At 52.3% G+C, this 14,677-nt stretch overlaps 1 protein-coding gene across 1 annotated transcript in view; it reads left to right on the top strand.

Moving 5' to 3' along the window:
- Nucleotides 1-14,677, top strand: part of LTBP3 (latent transforming growth factor beta binding protein 3) — a 51,546-nt gene that overhangs the window by 19,905 nt on the left and 16,964 nt on the right. The window contains exons 3-12 of the mRNA XM_077328080.1: nt 1,119-1,336; nt 2,670-2,775; nt 6,297-6,389; nt 6,833-6,955; nt 9,021-9,179; nt 11,466-11,660; nt 12,758-12,774; nt 13,464-13,548; nt 13,696-13,791; nt 14,239-14,364. Of these exons, the coding sequence (XP_077184195.1) occupies nt 1,119-1,336; nt 2,670-2,775; nt 6,297-6,389; nt 6,833-6,955; nt 9,021-9,179; nt 11,466-11,660; nt 12,758-12,774; nt 13,464-13,548; nt 13,696-13,791; nt 14,239-14,364 (1,218 nt within the window). The remainder of the gene's footprint in view (nt 1-1,118; nt 1,337-2,669; nt 2,776-6,296; nt 6,390-6,832; nt 6,956-9,020; nt 9,180-11,465; nt 11,661-12,757; nt 12,775-13,463; nt 13,549-13,695; nt 13,792-14,238; nt 14,365-14,677) is intronic.

Below are 14,677 nucleotides of genomic sequence, written 5' to 3'. Positions count from 1 at the left end.
TAGATAGATAGATAGATAGATAGATAGATAGATAGATAGATAGATAGATAGATAGATAGATAGATAGATAGATAGATAGATAGATAGATAGATAGATAGATAGATAGATAGATAGATAGATAGATAGATAGATAGATAGATAGATAGATAGATAGATAGATAGATAGATAGATGTCCCCTGGGATGTGTACAGGGTTTGTTTTCTGCCACTTATGGCACGAGGCTGAAGTTGGTTCCTAATCCAGCCACCGGTATTAACAATACTGAAAAAGCTCTTCACCCCAAAGTAATCTTTGGACCACTGCAAATGATGCAGCTCCAGACTTAGGGGACTCAGCTGTGCAAGGGTACCTCTCTGCTGTTCCCGGGTCCAAAGCCTGTGGTTGAGGCCAGGAATTACTGCTAATATCTGTGAACCAGTGAACGAGCGGCATATAAGAACCAACTCTTCTTCTTCAAGAACCAACACCCCACCCATTTACCTATACATCACCATTCCCCATCCCCTGAAATAGGAGATGTTTTGATTGGAACAGTTATTTTAAACTATAGCAATCATACATTTATTGGAATTTTATATTTTAAGCTTGTGAACCGCCCAGAGCCTGCTTGGTATATTGGTTAAGAGTAGCAGCTTCTAATCTGGAGAGCCAGGTTTGATTCCACACTCCTCCACATGCAGCCAACTGGGTGACCTTGGGCTAGTCACAGTCCTGTTAGAACTGTTCTCATGGAGACACCTCACGGGGTGTCTGTTGTGGGGAGAGGAAAGGGAAGGCGACTGTAAGCCGCTTTGAGACTCCTTCAGGTAATGAAAAGCGGGGTATAAAAACCAACTCTTCTTCTAAATGAAATTATTAATAATTGTAATAGCGCTGGTGGGTCCAACATGTGGGTGCCCCCAGGAGAAATTAAGTTTGAGAAACTGGGGAGAGTTGCCCCCAACAAATGGCCATCCTGAATCAGACATCCCCAGACTCTTTGGTCTGTGCTCTGCTAGGCAAACCATGGGCTAAAGGCTTCCAAGACGGGAACCTCGTTTTTCCTCCCAGGGCTTTTGGGATTAGGGGCTAGTGCTTGCCAAGGCGCCCCTGAAGGCTCATATTTTTGCCCTCCAGTTCAGGTGCACCAGCCCCTGGTCAACGTCCGTGTGCATCACCCACCGGATGCCTCAGTGCAAGTCCACCGGATCGACAGCCTCAGCTCGGAGAACAGCGGCCCAGGCAGCCAGCAGCACCTGATCCAGCACCCGGCAGCCCCCAAGCCTGCGTATACCAGGCCTCCCACCCAGAAGCCTTTGGGACGCTGCTTTCAGGAGACGCTGCCCAAACAGATGGTGAGTGGGATTGGTGCATTGTCGAAAATAGTTTAGGATGGCAGAAGGCAAAGGAAAGCAGCTGATATAACTGATCAGGAGGTTGAATCTACTTGGCGGGGGGGGGGGGGGAGAGGGAGGCAACCAGCTCCGTGTTGGAAAATACCTGGAGATATTGGAGGTGGAGCCCAGGAGGGCGGGGCTTGGGAAGGGGAGGGGCTTCAGTCAGGCATAATGCCATAGAGTCCACCTTCCACAGCAAGAATTTACTCCTGGTGAACACATGAAGCTGCCTTATGTCAGATCAGACTCCCTTGGTCCTTCAAAGTCAGTATTGTCTACTCAGTCTGGCCATGGCTTTCCAGGGTCTCCAGCAGAGATCCTCCACATCACCTATACCAGATCCTTTATCTGGAGCTCCCAGGGACTGAACCTGGGACCTTCTGCGTGCCAAACAGATGTTGTACCTCTGAGCCATGACCCTTCTGTCCCTTGGAGATGAGTTGTAATAGTGGAAAGATCTCCAGCCACTGCATGAAGGTTGGCAATCTTAGAGTAGATGGAGCATTGAATTGTTCATTCTGGGAGGTGTGAAGGGAGAACAGTTGCCATTTCTTGCAGTGCTGAACTTTGGGGGGCATTCAGATAAAGCAGCCCAAGAAGAGGTTCATCTGTTTCCTGCAACCTTGGGCCGCCTGTTGTTTCGGGAAAAAAGCAGTTTTAGGATGCTTTGGGCTGATCCTGCATTGAGCAGGGGGTTGGACTAGATGGCCTGTATGGCCCCTTCCAACTCTACGATTCTATGATTCTATGATTCAGTGTGTTAAGAGAGTCTTTTAGTCCCCTGCAAGAAGGCCATGCCCAGATCATAGGAGAAATCTTTGCAAGTACATGGCTGCAGCTGTCCCACTTGTGTTTTTAAATGCTGAGGACCATGTCCTTTGGTTACTGAGCGCAAGAAATGTTTGAAGACCAGAAACCAGATCGGACTCCCTTTCCTCTCTAGGGTCGCCAACCTCCTGGTGGGGCAATGCAACCTCGTGGAATTATACCTGATCTCCAGGCAGTAGAGATCAGTCCCCCTGGAGAAAAATGTTGTTTTGGAACAAGGAATCTGTGGCACTGGACCCTGCTGAGGTCCCTCCCCCCCTAATTACACTCTCCCCTGGCTCCATACCCCCCAAAAAAAATCTCCATGTGTTTCCCAAACCAGAGCTGGCAACCCTATGTCCTCTCCTAGTTTTATGAGTCGTTTTTGCATATGGTGTGGACATGTGCTCAAGAAGTTTGTGGCTGGAACTAGTGAGATCTGTTCCTCTAACTTTTGCCTTTGCCCTTCCTTTTGGGGACCCAGTGCGGGAGCAACCCCCTCCCAGGCCTCACCAAGCAGGAGGACTGCTGCGGAAGCATCGGGACCTCCTGGGGTCAGAATAAGTGCCACAAATGCCCCCACCTGCAGTGTAAGTCTCTTGTTGTCTCCTCTCTCCCCCAGGCTATGACACCCGTTGGTTATGGCTTCGGAATCTCGTGTGCTGGTGAAGTCTCTAGCTCCCTGGCTCTTTGTGATTGTTTCATCCCCGTCAGCTTCCCACACTGTCCTGCCCTGTAATGCTTTTCCCCCCTGATTCCTCCACATACCATCTTGCATTACTGGGCTCACACAGGCAAGGGGGAATGACAATATGGGGGGGAGAGGTATTGGGCTTACACTAGGGCAGGGGTGATCACAACTGTGGCTGTCCAGATGTCCGTGGACTACAATGCCCATGAGCCCCTGCTAGCACGCTGGCAGGGGCTCATGGGAATTGTAGTCCATGGACATCTGGAGATCCATAGTTTGGCCATTGCTAAACTAGGGAGAGCTGAGTTCAAATGATCTTATCCTACCTTCCTTTCTGAGGGGCTTTCGGTGCGGGTATACGTGGGCTCCCTCCTCATTCTGTCCTCATGGAAACCCTGTGATGCAGCTCAGGCTGAGAGAGGATGACTGGCCCAAGGTCTCCTAGTGAGTTTTGGGACAAGCGGGCCTTTCAACTTGGGTCACCCAGGCCTAGACATTTAGCTCTGTGTTGCCCTGAAACTCATGACAACCATGTGGAGCAGATTAGGTTGAGAGAGAATGGCTGGCCCATGGTCTCCCAGTGAGTTTCAGAGCAAATGAGCATTTCCTCTCAGCAGGGTTTTCCCCCCTAAACTGCAGCATGATATTATTGCACAATTCTTCACCTTCTGGTTTCCTGCTGCCTCACAGAGCCCCCCCCCCCCCTATGTTGCCTTATTATGATCTCTCAAAAGTGGATTAGGTCAGCGTGTGGGTCAGAGATGCAGATTTCCAGGTCTGCATCTGGGGCAATTTTCCACTTCCCCCATCCCTTCATGCCTACCGTGCTGGGAGGCATGAAGTAAAATGAAGGGAGACTGCAGAGAAGAATATCGGGCTATGGATTGTGAATGCAGTTGTCACTGCAAATGGAGAGAAGAACGGGGCATAAAGAAGGCCTGTTCCAGCCCTCTAATCACTACGACCTGCCAGCCGTTTCCCTCCTAAATAAAGTTGTCCCCTTGACTAAGCTTTGGAAGGTATCAAGCTGCCTTCTTGGGAGTCAGACCACTGGTCCCTCCCTCTGCTTGATTGTCGGGTTGCCAACTCCAGGCTGGGAAAATACCTGGAGATTTGAGGGTGGAGTGTGAGGAAGGCAGGAATTCAGTAGGGAAGGGACTTCAGTGGGGTATTCTGGACCATCGAGCCCACCCTACAAAGCAGCCATGACCTTCAAGGGAACTTATCTCTGTCGCCTGGAGATGACAGGAGCTCCCAGTCACCACTGGGAGGTTGGCAACCCTGCTTGATTGGCTCCCTGGTGCCTCCAGCTGTGATAAGCCATTCCCAGATACTGGAGATGATAATCCTTATTGAGCCAAAGAGAACAACCCTTGGCAATTTGCATTCCCCCTGCCAGAAGAAAGCCACACCGGGTGAATTTTTGCCTGCCACGCAGCTGCTGAATGCACAGACACTCCCTCCCTGCCCAATCTGCCAGAGGAACAGTGGGAGCCTTCCATATCAGGAGGGTGAAACTTGTCGACTTCCATATATTTCATTGCATTCAAGAAGCGCATGGAGGTTGAGAGTGGGGGGGGGGGGCGAAATCCATTTGCCCTCAGGGTTACATCTGCCAGTGGTGTCTCTACGGGCCCAACCGTGGCAGAATGGGGCCAGAATGTCAGTCTGAATTCTCACCCTCCCTCCCCCCCCCCCAGCCCTGGCTTAATGGATTTTCCAGTTCATGCAGCCGCTGTGCAAGAGGCCGGGCTGTTTGTGTTGGCTGTCGCTCGGAATGTGCTCAGCCAGCCCCCCAGCCCCCCCCCCCCCGCAGTCGGCAGGCCTCTCCCTCGCTTTGGTACTCCGGTTGCCCCGAGGCAGCCTATGGGTTAACTCCCCTCCCCACAAGGAATGTCATGTTTGGCCATCGCATGCCACGTCCGTCGTGGGCACCCGTGAATCGGTTGCTGTCTCTGCGGGCGCATTCCTGGTGCAAGGCCCTTGGAAATGCACAAGTGTGCACTTGTCGGCCCCTCCTCCCCATTCATCGCAGCGGGGCTGGCACCAGCCGTGTTCCCACAGTGGTTTGCAAAGCAGAGTCTTCCAGGAAACAGATGTGAGTGTGTGCTTGTGTCTTTGTGAGGGATCACTGGACCATGGGGCAGAAGGGATCGAGTACGGCCTTTCTAGCCATATTCCTCCAACCAGCGAGTTTTCTGTGGGGCCTACTCACTGACAAGTCATTCTACCTGACACACACACATACACACACCCCGCCAGCTCTGTAGTTTTTTGGCAGTCTCTCATTTTCTTCTCTCCCCTTTCCTAGCCATTGGTGTTTCCTGTCAAACTCACGGTTTATGGCCTGGGAAAACTGAAATCGGCATTCTTGTCCTCCTGGGAAACTTCCCCTCACCCACAGTGTGGGCCCTCCCTGTTTCCCACAGATTTAAGCTGTTGGGTGATGTTGACAGTGGGGCTGGGAAATTCGGTCCCCCCCTCTACCTACCACATCCCGTTTGAGGCTCGTAGTTCCGCCACCTCCCTGTGCCTGGGCAGCCCAGGCTAGTCCGATCATGTCAGATCTCAGAAGCTAAGCAGGGTCAGCCCTGCTTTGTATTTGGATGGGAGGCCTCCAAAGGATGCCAGAGTCATGGTGCAGTGGCAAGCAATGGCTAATCGCCTCTGAACATCTGCTTGCTTGAAAACCCTCTGAGACAGTGGTTCTCGACCTGGGGGTTGGGACCCCTTTGGGGGTCGAATGAAACTTTCATAGGGGTCGCGGCAGGGCGAGCAGCTTGGCCGGGGCAGCACCATCCACACAACAGCCTTGTGGGGTAGATTGAGATAGAGTGTTCGTCTGTCTGGAGCAGCGGAAAAGAGTGAGATCGGCACGGTGGGACAAGAGGCAGAACTGAACTGAGAAACCCCAGGAAAAAAAACAATTATATACAATCCTGAACAATGGATCTTTATGCCATTGGTCAGTTTCGGTTTAATTTCTGTGAAAGAACACTTGTATAATTTTATGGTTGGGGTTCTCCACAACAGGAGGAACTGTATTAAAGGGTTGGGGCATTAGGAAGGTTGAGATCCACTGTTCTGAGAGATTGTGATAAGTCAACTGTGATTTGATGGCAAAACAATAATCCTGCCCCTCTCCAAAGAGAAATAATATTCTGGGTTTCGCGAAGCCCCCGTTTCCTTCCAGAACAGAGGGCAGGAGAGAATGGCGTGTGTGAGGAGGGGTGGGTGGAAGATGGTTAAGAATCCTATGTAGAAATTCCCGATAGGGACTCTGAGGCTTCTGGAAGGCACCTTAACGCATCTTGCCAGCATCTCATCTTGCCAAAGGCCCAGCCCTTAAGACAGCTTGCTGGAATGGCCTGTTAGAGAGCTGCTGGGGGTGTTCTTCAAATGCATGTTTCTGTCTTTCAGACGTAGGAGTGCAGAAGACAGGCCCTGTCCGCGGGGAGATGGGGAGTGACTGCCCGCAGGGGTACAAGCGACTGAACAGCAGCCACTGCCAAGGTATGAAGAAAGAGCAAGCCTGAGGGTTTTAGGGTGAACTGGGTGATAGGGCCTGCTCCTGTGAGAGCTCTTGGCTTCATTGTGGAGTTATGAGCCAGTTTAAGTCTGGGATATGCAACAAAAAGGAAAGTCTTCGATCTGGGCTCAAATCTGGCTGCCAGTCCAACGTACCCAAGGCCAGCCAGACTCAACTCACCATCTGTAAACCGGACATAACAGCTGGCCTGTCACAGAATATTTTGGGGGCTGGATGCCCCAAAAGCACCCTTCCACGTGGTGATTAATGTGGGGCCCAATCTACTGGGAAATTCTGTATGGAAGCCCCAGGGAAGAGAATGGGGATAGGCTGCTGTGGGGAAAGGAAGCAGAATCGTGGCTCCTGCCTCTTCTTCAGCTCCTCGTCCCCCACCACAAGTCATGTGCTTCTCTTTCCCCCCCTGCAGATATCAACGAGTGTGCCATGCAAGGAGTGTGCCAAGGGGGCGAATGTTTGAATACCCAAGGGAGTTTCCGCTGTGCGTGCAAGCCGGGACACATGCTGGGGCCCTCGCGAACCCATTGTGTGCGTATGTATCCTGACTGAGGGAGACCCTTCCTGCATTTGTTCCGAGATATGCTGCCTCTCCAGAGACCTGGGCCCATTCCACACATGTTGTCAATGCACTTTCAGAGCCAGCTTGGTGTAGTGGTTAGGAACGCGGACTTCTAATCTGGCATGCTGGGTTTGAATCTGCGCTCCCCCACATGCAACCAGCTGGGTGACCTTGGGCTCGCCACGACACTGATAAAACTGTTCTGACCGGGCAGTGATATCAGGGCTCTCTCAGCCTCACCCACCCCACAGGGTGTCTGTTGTGGGGAGAGGAAAGGGAAGGTGACTGTAAGCCGCTTTGAGCCTCCTTCGGGTACAGAAAAGCGGCATATAAGAACCAGCTCTTCTTCTTCCACACAGGAAAATCCAGCTGCAAAAGCATATTGAAAGTACATTATCCAAAGTGTGTGGAAGGGCCCCTGCTTGAGGTGCCTTGCAACCAGACAACCATAACATAATACAAAAACAAAACATTGAGCAGCTTGAATACTGAGTTCCCTGAATCAGACTAGATCAGTGGTTCTCAACTGCTCTGATGCTGCGACCCCAACTGCGGTGGCGGCAGGGTCAGCGGCGGCGGCATGTGTGCACGCACAGGCGCACAACGTCCAGGGGAGCGTGGAGGCAGCCACCGCCGTGGCAACCAACCTGGGGACCCTGAAGAAGGAGCCATGCGACCCCAATGGGGATCGCGTTCCATAGGTTGAGAACCACTGGACTAGATGCCGACTGTAAGAACAGCTCATAAAAGATGAAACTCCCTGAGAGCCCTGGGGAAATAGATACTTTTGCCCTGGTGCCTAAAAGAAATAAGATTGTCACCAGCTGAGCTGCAGCAGCGGAGGGACCAAGCCCTATGAAGATAGGTTGAGGGACTTGGGAATGTTCAGCCTGGAGAAAAGGAGGTTGAGAGGGCACATGATAGCCCTCTTTAAGTATTTGAAAGGTTGTCACTTGGAGGAGGGCAGGATGCTGTTTCTGTTGGCTGCAGAGGAGAGGACACGCAGTATTGGGTTTAAACTACAAGTACAACGATATAGGCTAGATATCAGGGAAAACATTTTTCACAGTCAGAGTAGTTCAGCAGTGGAATAGGCTGCCTAAGGAGGTGGTGAGCTCCCCCTCACTGGCAGTCTTCAAGCAAAGGTTGGATACACACTTTTCTTGGATGCTTTAGGATGCTTAGGGCTGATCCTGCGTTGAGCAGGGGGTTGGACTAGATGGCCTGTATGGCCCCTTCCAACTCTATGATTCTATGATTCTAGGATGCTTAGGGCTGATCCTGCATTGAGCAGGGGTTTGGACTAGATGGCCTGTATGGCCCCTTCCAACTCTATGATTCTATGATTCTAGGATGCTTAGGGCTGATCCTGCGTTGAGCAGGGGTTTGGACTAGATGGCCTGTATGGCCCCTTCCAACTCTATGATTCTATGATTCTAGGATGCTTAGGGCTGATCCTGCGTTGAGCAGGGGTTTGGACTAGATGGCCTGTATGGCCCCTTCCAACTCTATGATTCAAGGTGAGGTACCACCCTCTGGTGAGCTGTAGTCCTCTGGGACCAGCCCAGAGTGATGTCTGGGCTCTCTGCAGTGCCTCGCAGGCTGTTTGCACAGAATTGATGTGAGTCTTGGCAGCATCCTTGTTGCAAGGGGCGGAGGAGGACCGAAGTTGCAACAGAGATGGGGAGAAACAGAGGGAATCAGACTCAGCCAATGCAGAGGCTTGCGGGGCTTTTTGTGCCGTGACTCCAGCCTTTGTCTCTTTGCCGTGCTCCGATTTCTCGGGAGCCAGAAACACGCTGCGCAGAGTCAGCGCCGCTTCTGTCTCCTTTTATATATCGCCAGACGGAGCCCTCTGTATGCTGAGCCCTGGGGCACAGTCACCAGGAGGTCAGACGCCTGCTGCTTTCTTTCTAAATCAAACCCTTGTCTGGTGGTTTCAGGATGGAATGAGAGGCCAGAGTGCATTTTGGGGCGCTGGGGGGGGGCTGGGCTGAGAATGCTCTGACTTCCCTCTCTATCTCTGGGGGAGGGACAGCGGAGAAAGCCGGGGAGAAGAGTTCGTGTTTCCGTCTGGTGAGCTCCGATAACCAGTGCCAGCACCCGTTGCCCACCAAACTCACCCGCATGACCTGCTGCTGCAGCGTGGGCAAGGCCTGGGGGGCCCGCTGCGAGCGTTGCCCGGCTGATGGGACTGGTAAGTGGGAGCAGCGCCCCTGCCCGTGCCTACTGTGGGGTAGTGGGCAGTGCCAGAACCTCAGCAGAGAGGCCTGTTCCCCTTCCCATTGCCTCCTGCATTCTGGCAGACTTGGATTAGCCCCTGTCCATTTCTTTTTGGCCCCTCCCACAGGAGCCCTTGTTTTTCCTGAGCACCTCATGCCCAGGGGTGGCCAAACTGTGGCTCTCCAGATGTCCATGGACTACATTTCCCATGAGCCCCCGCCAACACTTGCTGGCAGGGGATCATGGGAACTGTAGTCTGTGGACATCTGGAGAGCTACAATTTGGCCACCCACTAGATTATTTATTTAGTTAGTTATGTTATTATATTTATATATCACCCTCCCCTAAGGCTCAGGGCGGTTTACGTATAACAAAGAACAATACAGATTGTTGTTGTTGTTGTTGTTATGTGCGAAGTCGTGTCCGACCCATCGCGACCCCATGGACAATGATCCTCCAGGCCTTCCTGTCCTCTACCATTCCCCGGAGTCCATTTAAGTTTGCACCTACTGCTTCAGTGACTCCATCCAGCCACCTCATTCTCTGTCGTCCCCTTCTTCTTTTGCCCTCAATCGCTCCCAGCATTAGGCTCTTCTCCAGGGAGTCCTTCCTTCTCATGAGGTGGTCAAAGTATTTGAGTTTCATCTTCAGGATCTGGCCTTCTAAAGAGCAGTCAGGGCTGATCTCCTCTAGGACTGACTGGTTTGTTCGCCTAGCAGTCCAAGGGACTCGCAAGAGTCTTCTCCAGCACCAGAGTTCAAAAGCCTCAATTCTTTGATGCTCGGCCTTCCTTATGGTCCAACTTTCGCAGCCATACATTGCAACTGGGAATACCATAGCCTTGACTAAACGCACTTTTGTTGGCAGGGTGATGTCTCTGCTTTTTAGGATGCTGTCTACATTTGCCATAGCTTTCCTCCCCAGGAGCAAGCGTCTTTTAATTTCTTTGCTGCAGTCCCCATCTGCAGTGATCTTGGAGCCCAGGAAAATAAAATCTGTCACTATCTCCATTTCTTCCCCATCTATTTGCCAGGAATTGAGAGGGCCGGATGCCATGATCTTTGTTTTCTTGATGTTGAGTTTCAAGCCAACTTTTGCACTCTCCTCCTTCACCCGCAACAATACAGATATGTATCAATATTTGCATACACATTTGCATCCTGTAGACAAGGGGTAGTCTACCTGTGGTCCTCCAGATGTCCATGGACTACAATTCCCACGAGCCCCTGCCAGCAAACACTGGCAGGGGCTCGTGGGAACTGTAGTCCATGGATATCTGGAGGACCACAGGTTGACTACCCCTGCTGTAGACATCAACAGAATTTCTGTAAGTCAGCCTCAAGTTCATTTCCTCCAGTCTTAAGAAATACCAAAGACCCGTCAGGTTAATCCTTCTGCTTGCACCATGGCCAACCAGCTACCTCTGAGAAGCCCACAAGCTGGATGACCTCAACAGCCCTGGCTCCCCCAGCGACTGGCCTGGTACCAGAAAGGGCCAATATCCATCATGGCTAATAGCCATCGGTGGACCGGTCCTCCATGAATCTGTCCACTCCTCTTCAAAAGCCTTCCAAGTTGGCAGCCAACACCACATCTTGTAGCAGTGAGTTCCACAGTTTAACTTTTCAGTGAGTGAAGAAATGTTTCCTCTTATGCGTCCTGAATTTCCCCCCCCTGCAAGGTCCCTCTAATCCCCCCCACACACACACACTGAGCAAGACAGTTCACATCCTGATTGGAACAGAACAGAGCCAGTTTGGTGTAGTGGTTAGGAGTGTGGACTTCTGATCTGGCATGCTGGGTTCGATTCTGCGCTCCCCCACATGCAACCAGCTGGGTGACCTTGGGCTCGCCACGGCACTGATAAAACTGTTCTGACCGGGCAGTGATATTAGGGCTCTCTCAGCCTCACCCACCTCACAGGGTGTCTGTTGTGGGGAGAGGAAAGGGAAGGCGACTGTAAGCCGCTTTGAGCCTCCTTTGGGTAGGGAAAAAGCGGCATATAAGAACCAACTCTTCTTCTTCTTCTTCTTCTTGAATGCAAGGCCTTACACGGCTCCAGATTCCTGCTGAGTGGGGCTTCCTGTGTCAATGGGCAGTCGCTCACATGCACAGCGTAGGGGGAATGCGGCCCTTCGCTGCGTTTTTGTACAGCGCTTAGCGTGCTGCTGGTACTAGAGAGGCTTGCGGGTGTTTGCAGGAGTCTGCAACTGTGGGCTTCTTTTTACGGGTGAGCTCATGCCTCTCTCTACTCTGGCAGCCGCTTTCCGAGAGATCTGCCCTGCGGGAAAAGGGTACCACATCCTGACTTCACACCAGACCCTGACCATCCAAGGGGAGAGCGAATTCACACTCCAGATACACCCGGAAGGGACCACTGACTTGCAGCAGCAGCAGCAGCCTCGCGCAGAGCTCCCCACCTACCCGCCCGCCAAGAGTGATTCTCAGGAGCCAGGTCAGGAGCCAGCGGGGAGGGATTAAGAGAGGAAGAGGGGAGGCCTAAGAGGTGGGGGCAGGGGGGGGCTTGGCTCAGCGGCAGGGTGGCTGCTTCCCATGCAGAAGGCCCCAGGTTCAATCTCCAGCTTCTCCAGTTTTAAAAGGATAAGATAATAAGTGAGAGCCAGTTTGGTGTAGTGGTTGGGAGCACCAATTTCTAATCTGGCGAGCCGGGTTCGATTCTGCACTCTCCCACATGCAGCCAGCTAGGTGACCTTGGGCTCCCCACAGCCCTGATAAAGCTGTTCTGACCGGGCAGGAATATCAGGGCTCTCTCAGCCTCACCCACCTCACAGGGTGTCTGTTGTGGGGAGAGGAAAGGGAAGGCGAATATAAGCCGCTTTGGGACTCCTTTGGGTAGAGAAAAGCGGCATATAAGAACCAACTCTTCTTCTATTGAAGATCCCTGCCAGTCAGCGTAGGCAACACAGACCCTGGAGGGCCACTGCCAGTCAGAGCAGGCAATACAGACCATGATAGACCAGTGGCCTGACTCTGTGTTAGGCAAATTCTGTGTGTTGAAGAATTCCCAAGGCTCCAGGTCAGGGAAACCTAGGAAGTGCCACCTCACATGAACCTTAGCACGCCTTCAGAAATAATGTGCATGCTAAACCGTAAAGCGTGCAGGCAGTATATAAATTAATCTAATTTGCATCGGCTTCTTGTTTGGTGTGATTTATTCCGCTAATGAGAAGGATGGGCAGGAAGGCATGCAGCACGCTGGTATACTGCATTTCCTACTCTTATTGAGTCCTGGCCCCCGTCAGCACCTCTCCAGGGTCTCAGAGGGAAGTCTCCCGCATCGCCCACTACCTGCTCCTTTGAACGGGAGGTGCTGGGAGTGAACACTGGACCTTACACATGCAAGACAGATTCTCTACCACTCTGCCATCGGTGTTCGGGTGGATGGGGGCCACCAAATGGTCATCAGTAAAATCCTACCCAGCTACATGCCCCGTAATTTCCCAGGGATTTTGTCACCACATCCCGTTTTTGGAAGCTCTAACCTTTTCCTTTTCCTTTCTTTTCCTTTCCTTCTCGGTTTGTGTCTTGCAGCGGCGACTCTAGCTGTGGTAAGTTCTGGACGAGGAGAGGAGGAAATCTGTAGTCATGTGGGATGGAAATGAAGTTAATGGCTTGTTCAAGAAGACGAAATGATTGCTGGTTTGAGTGGGAACCCTTCAGAGGTAGAGCTCCATGCAGAGATGGTTTCGGCACTGTGGAGATGGAAACCAGGGCAGACCCGTGAGGAGGTGGGGCTTGGGTGCTGTGATGCAGGGGTAGTCAACCTGTGGTCCTCCAGATGTCCATGGACTACAATTCCCATGAGCCCCTGCCAGCATTTGCTGGCAGGGGCTCGTGGGATTTGTAGTCCATGGACATCTGGAGGACCACAGGTTGACTACCCCTGCTGTGATGGATGGTTTGCCCAACCGTGCAATTATGCGAGAACTGTGTTAGCGCTCCTACACATCTGCAGAACCTGGGCTCGCTTCCCCCCACCCCAAAGTCACGTGAAACGGGAGGAGGTCAAGAAAGCTGCTCTTCCCCGTGTGGGAGGCTGGCTCAAGAGAATCGCTTCCCCCAGCCAGGCCCCATGCTGATTGGCGGGAAAGTGGAGATGCCGTGTGACTTCCTCTGTCCTGGCACCAGAACATCTTGGGTGGGCCTTGGCGGGGCCTACTGCTTGGGAAGCGTTCCCCCTCTCATGGGGAGGGCACTGGAGCAATGGCGCTTCAGGCTACCAATACCCCATTTCCAGTTACCAGCGTATGTGACGACCTCAGAGGAGCACCGCGTGGAGCCCATCCCGGTCCACATCCCCACGCTCACCCCCCGTTACCCTGGTGAGTGGGCAGGATCTGGGGGGGGGGTGGCGCATGAGGACCCTGGGGCTGGAAATGTCCTCTGGATGTGCCCCTGTGCTGCCTGGGATGGGGGTGGGGAGCATGCAGGGCCAGATTCTCAGGCAGCGTCTCCATTTTGACTCCCAGAGGTGATGGCTAAGCCCACCATGGCCGTGGTGGTGAAGTTCGAGGAGGAAGATAAAAACAGGAGCACCATGGATGTCGCACCCACTCAGGTGACAGGTAAGGGTCAGGGCAATGTCCTCCCACAGCTTCTTTCCAGGGCCGGCCGTGGTCTGCAGTGGGGTTCTCAAGTGGAAGAGACACATACCTGGGCAGGCCTGAACTTCCAACTGGACCTGGGGGTGAAGACAAGAAGCCTGTTCCGATGGGGCTGTCTCTGCCTTCCCTGGGGTCTTGAGAAGTCTGTTTTCCCATCTCTCTCTGCCTTCCTCCTCAGTGGAAAAGAGCAAGAGTCCAGTAGCGCTTTAAAGACTGACCCAATTTGCAGCCAGGGAGGAGCTTTCATGAGCCACGCCCCACTGCTTCTCCAGATTCCTGTCTACCTGTTCCGGAAGAAGGGAGTAGTGTCTCACGAAAGCTCTTCTCCTGCCAATGGAGTCGGTCTTTAAGGCTCTACTGTCTCCTGTTGCTGTCGACAAGCTAACACGGCTCGGGCTTTCTCCTCAGAGACGGACATCTGCAAACTGAACCGCAACATCTGTGGCCACGGAGAATGCATCCCTGGAACGCCAGGCTACATGTGCCACTGCTACTCAGGATACCGCTGGCATCCTCAGCTGAGGCACTGCGTAGGTAGGTGCTGGTGTGCATTGAACCGCATTTCAGTACATTGTTTGCGAAAAAGAAATAATCATTAGCAAGTGAAGCCAGGGCCTTGTGAGTCTCTGCCCCTAGGACCTTCCCAAGTAGCCATAATATAACACTGAGTGTTGCACGGAAAAAGTGGACGGTTCCAAAATTGTAACAAAGGAGAAACAGAATCTATCCGGTGGCTTAATTGAGTATAAGAAGATAAAAAGTCTCTTATGCCATTTATTTAGACTTTGACTCTTTGGCAGAGTCAAAATCTAAATAAATGACATAAGAGACTTCATATTCTTATACT

The sequence above is a fragment of the Paroedura picta genome, chromosome 1 (assembly GCF_049243985.1).
Source record: "Paroedura picta isolate Pp20150507F chromosome 1, Ppicta_v3.0, whole genome shotgun sequence".
Lineage (NCBI taxonomy): Eukaryota > Metazoa > Chordata > Lepidosauria > Squamata > Gekkonidae > Paroedura > Paroedura picta.
Note: the sequence above shows the minus strand (reverse complement) of the source record. Positions and strands in the feature narration are given on the sequence as shown.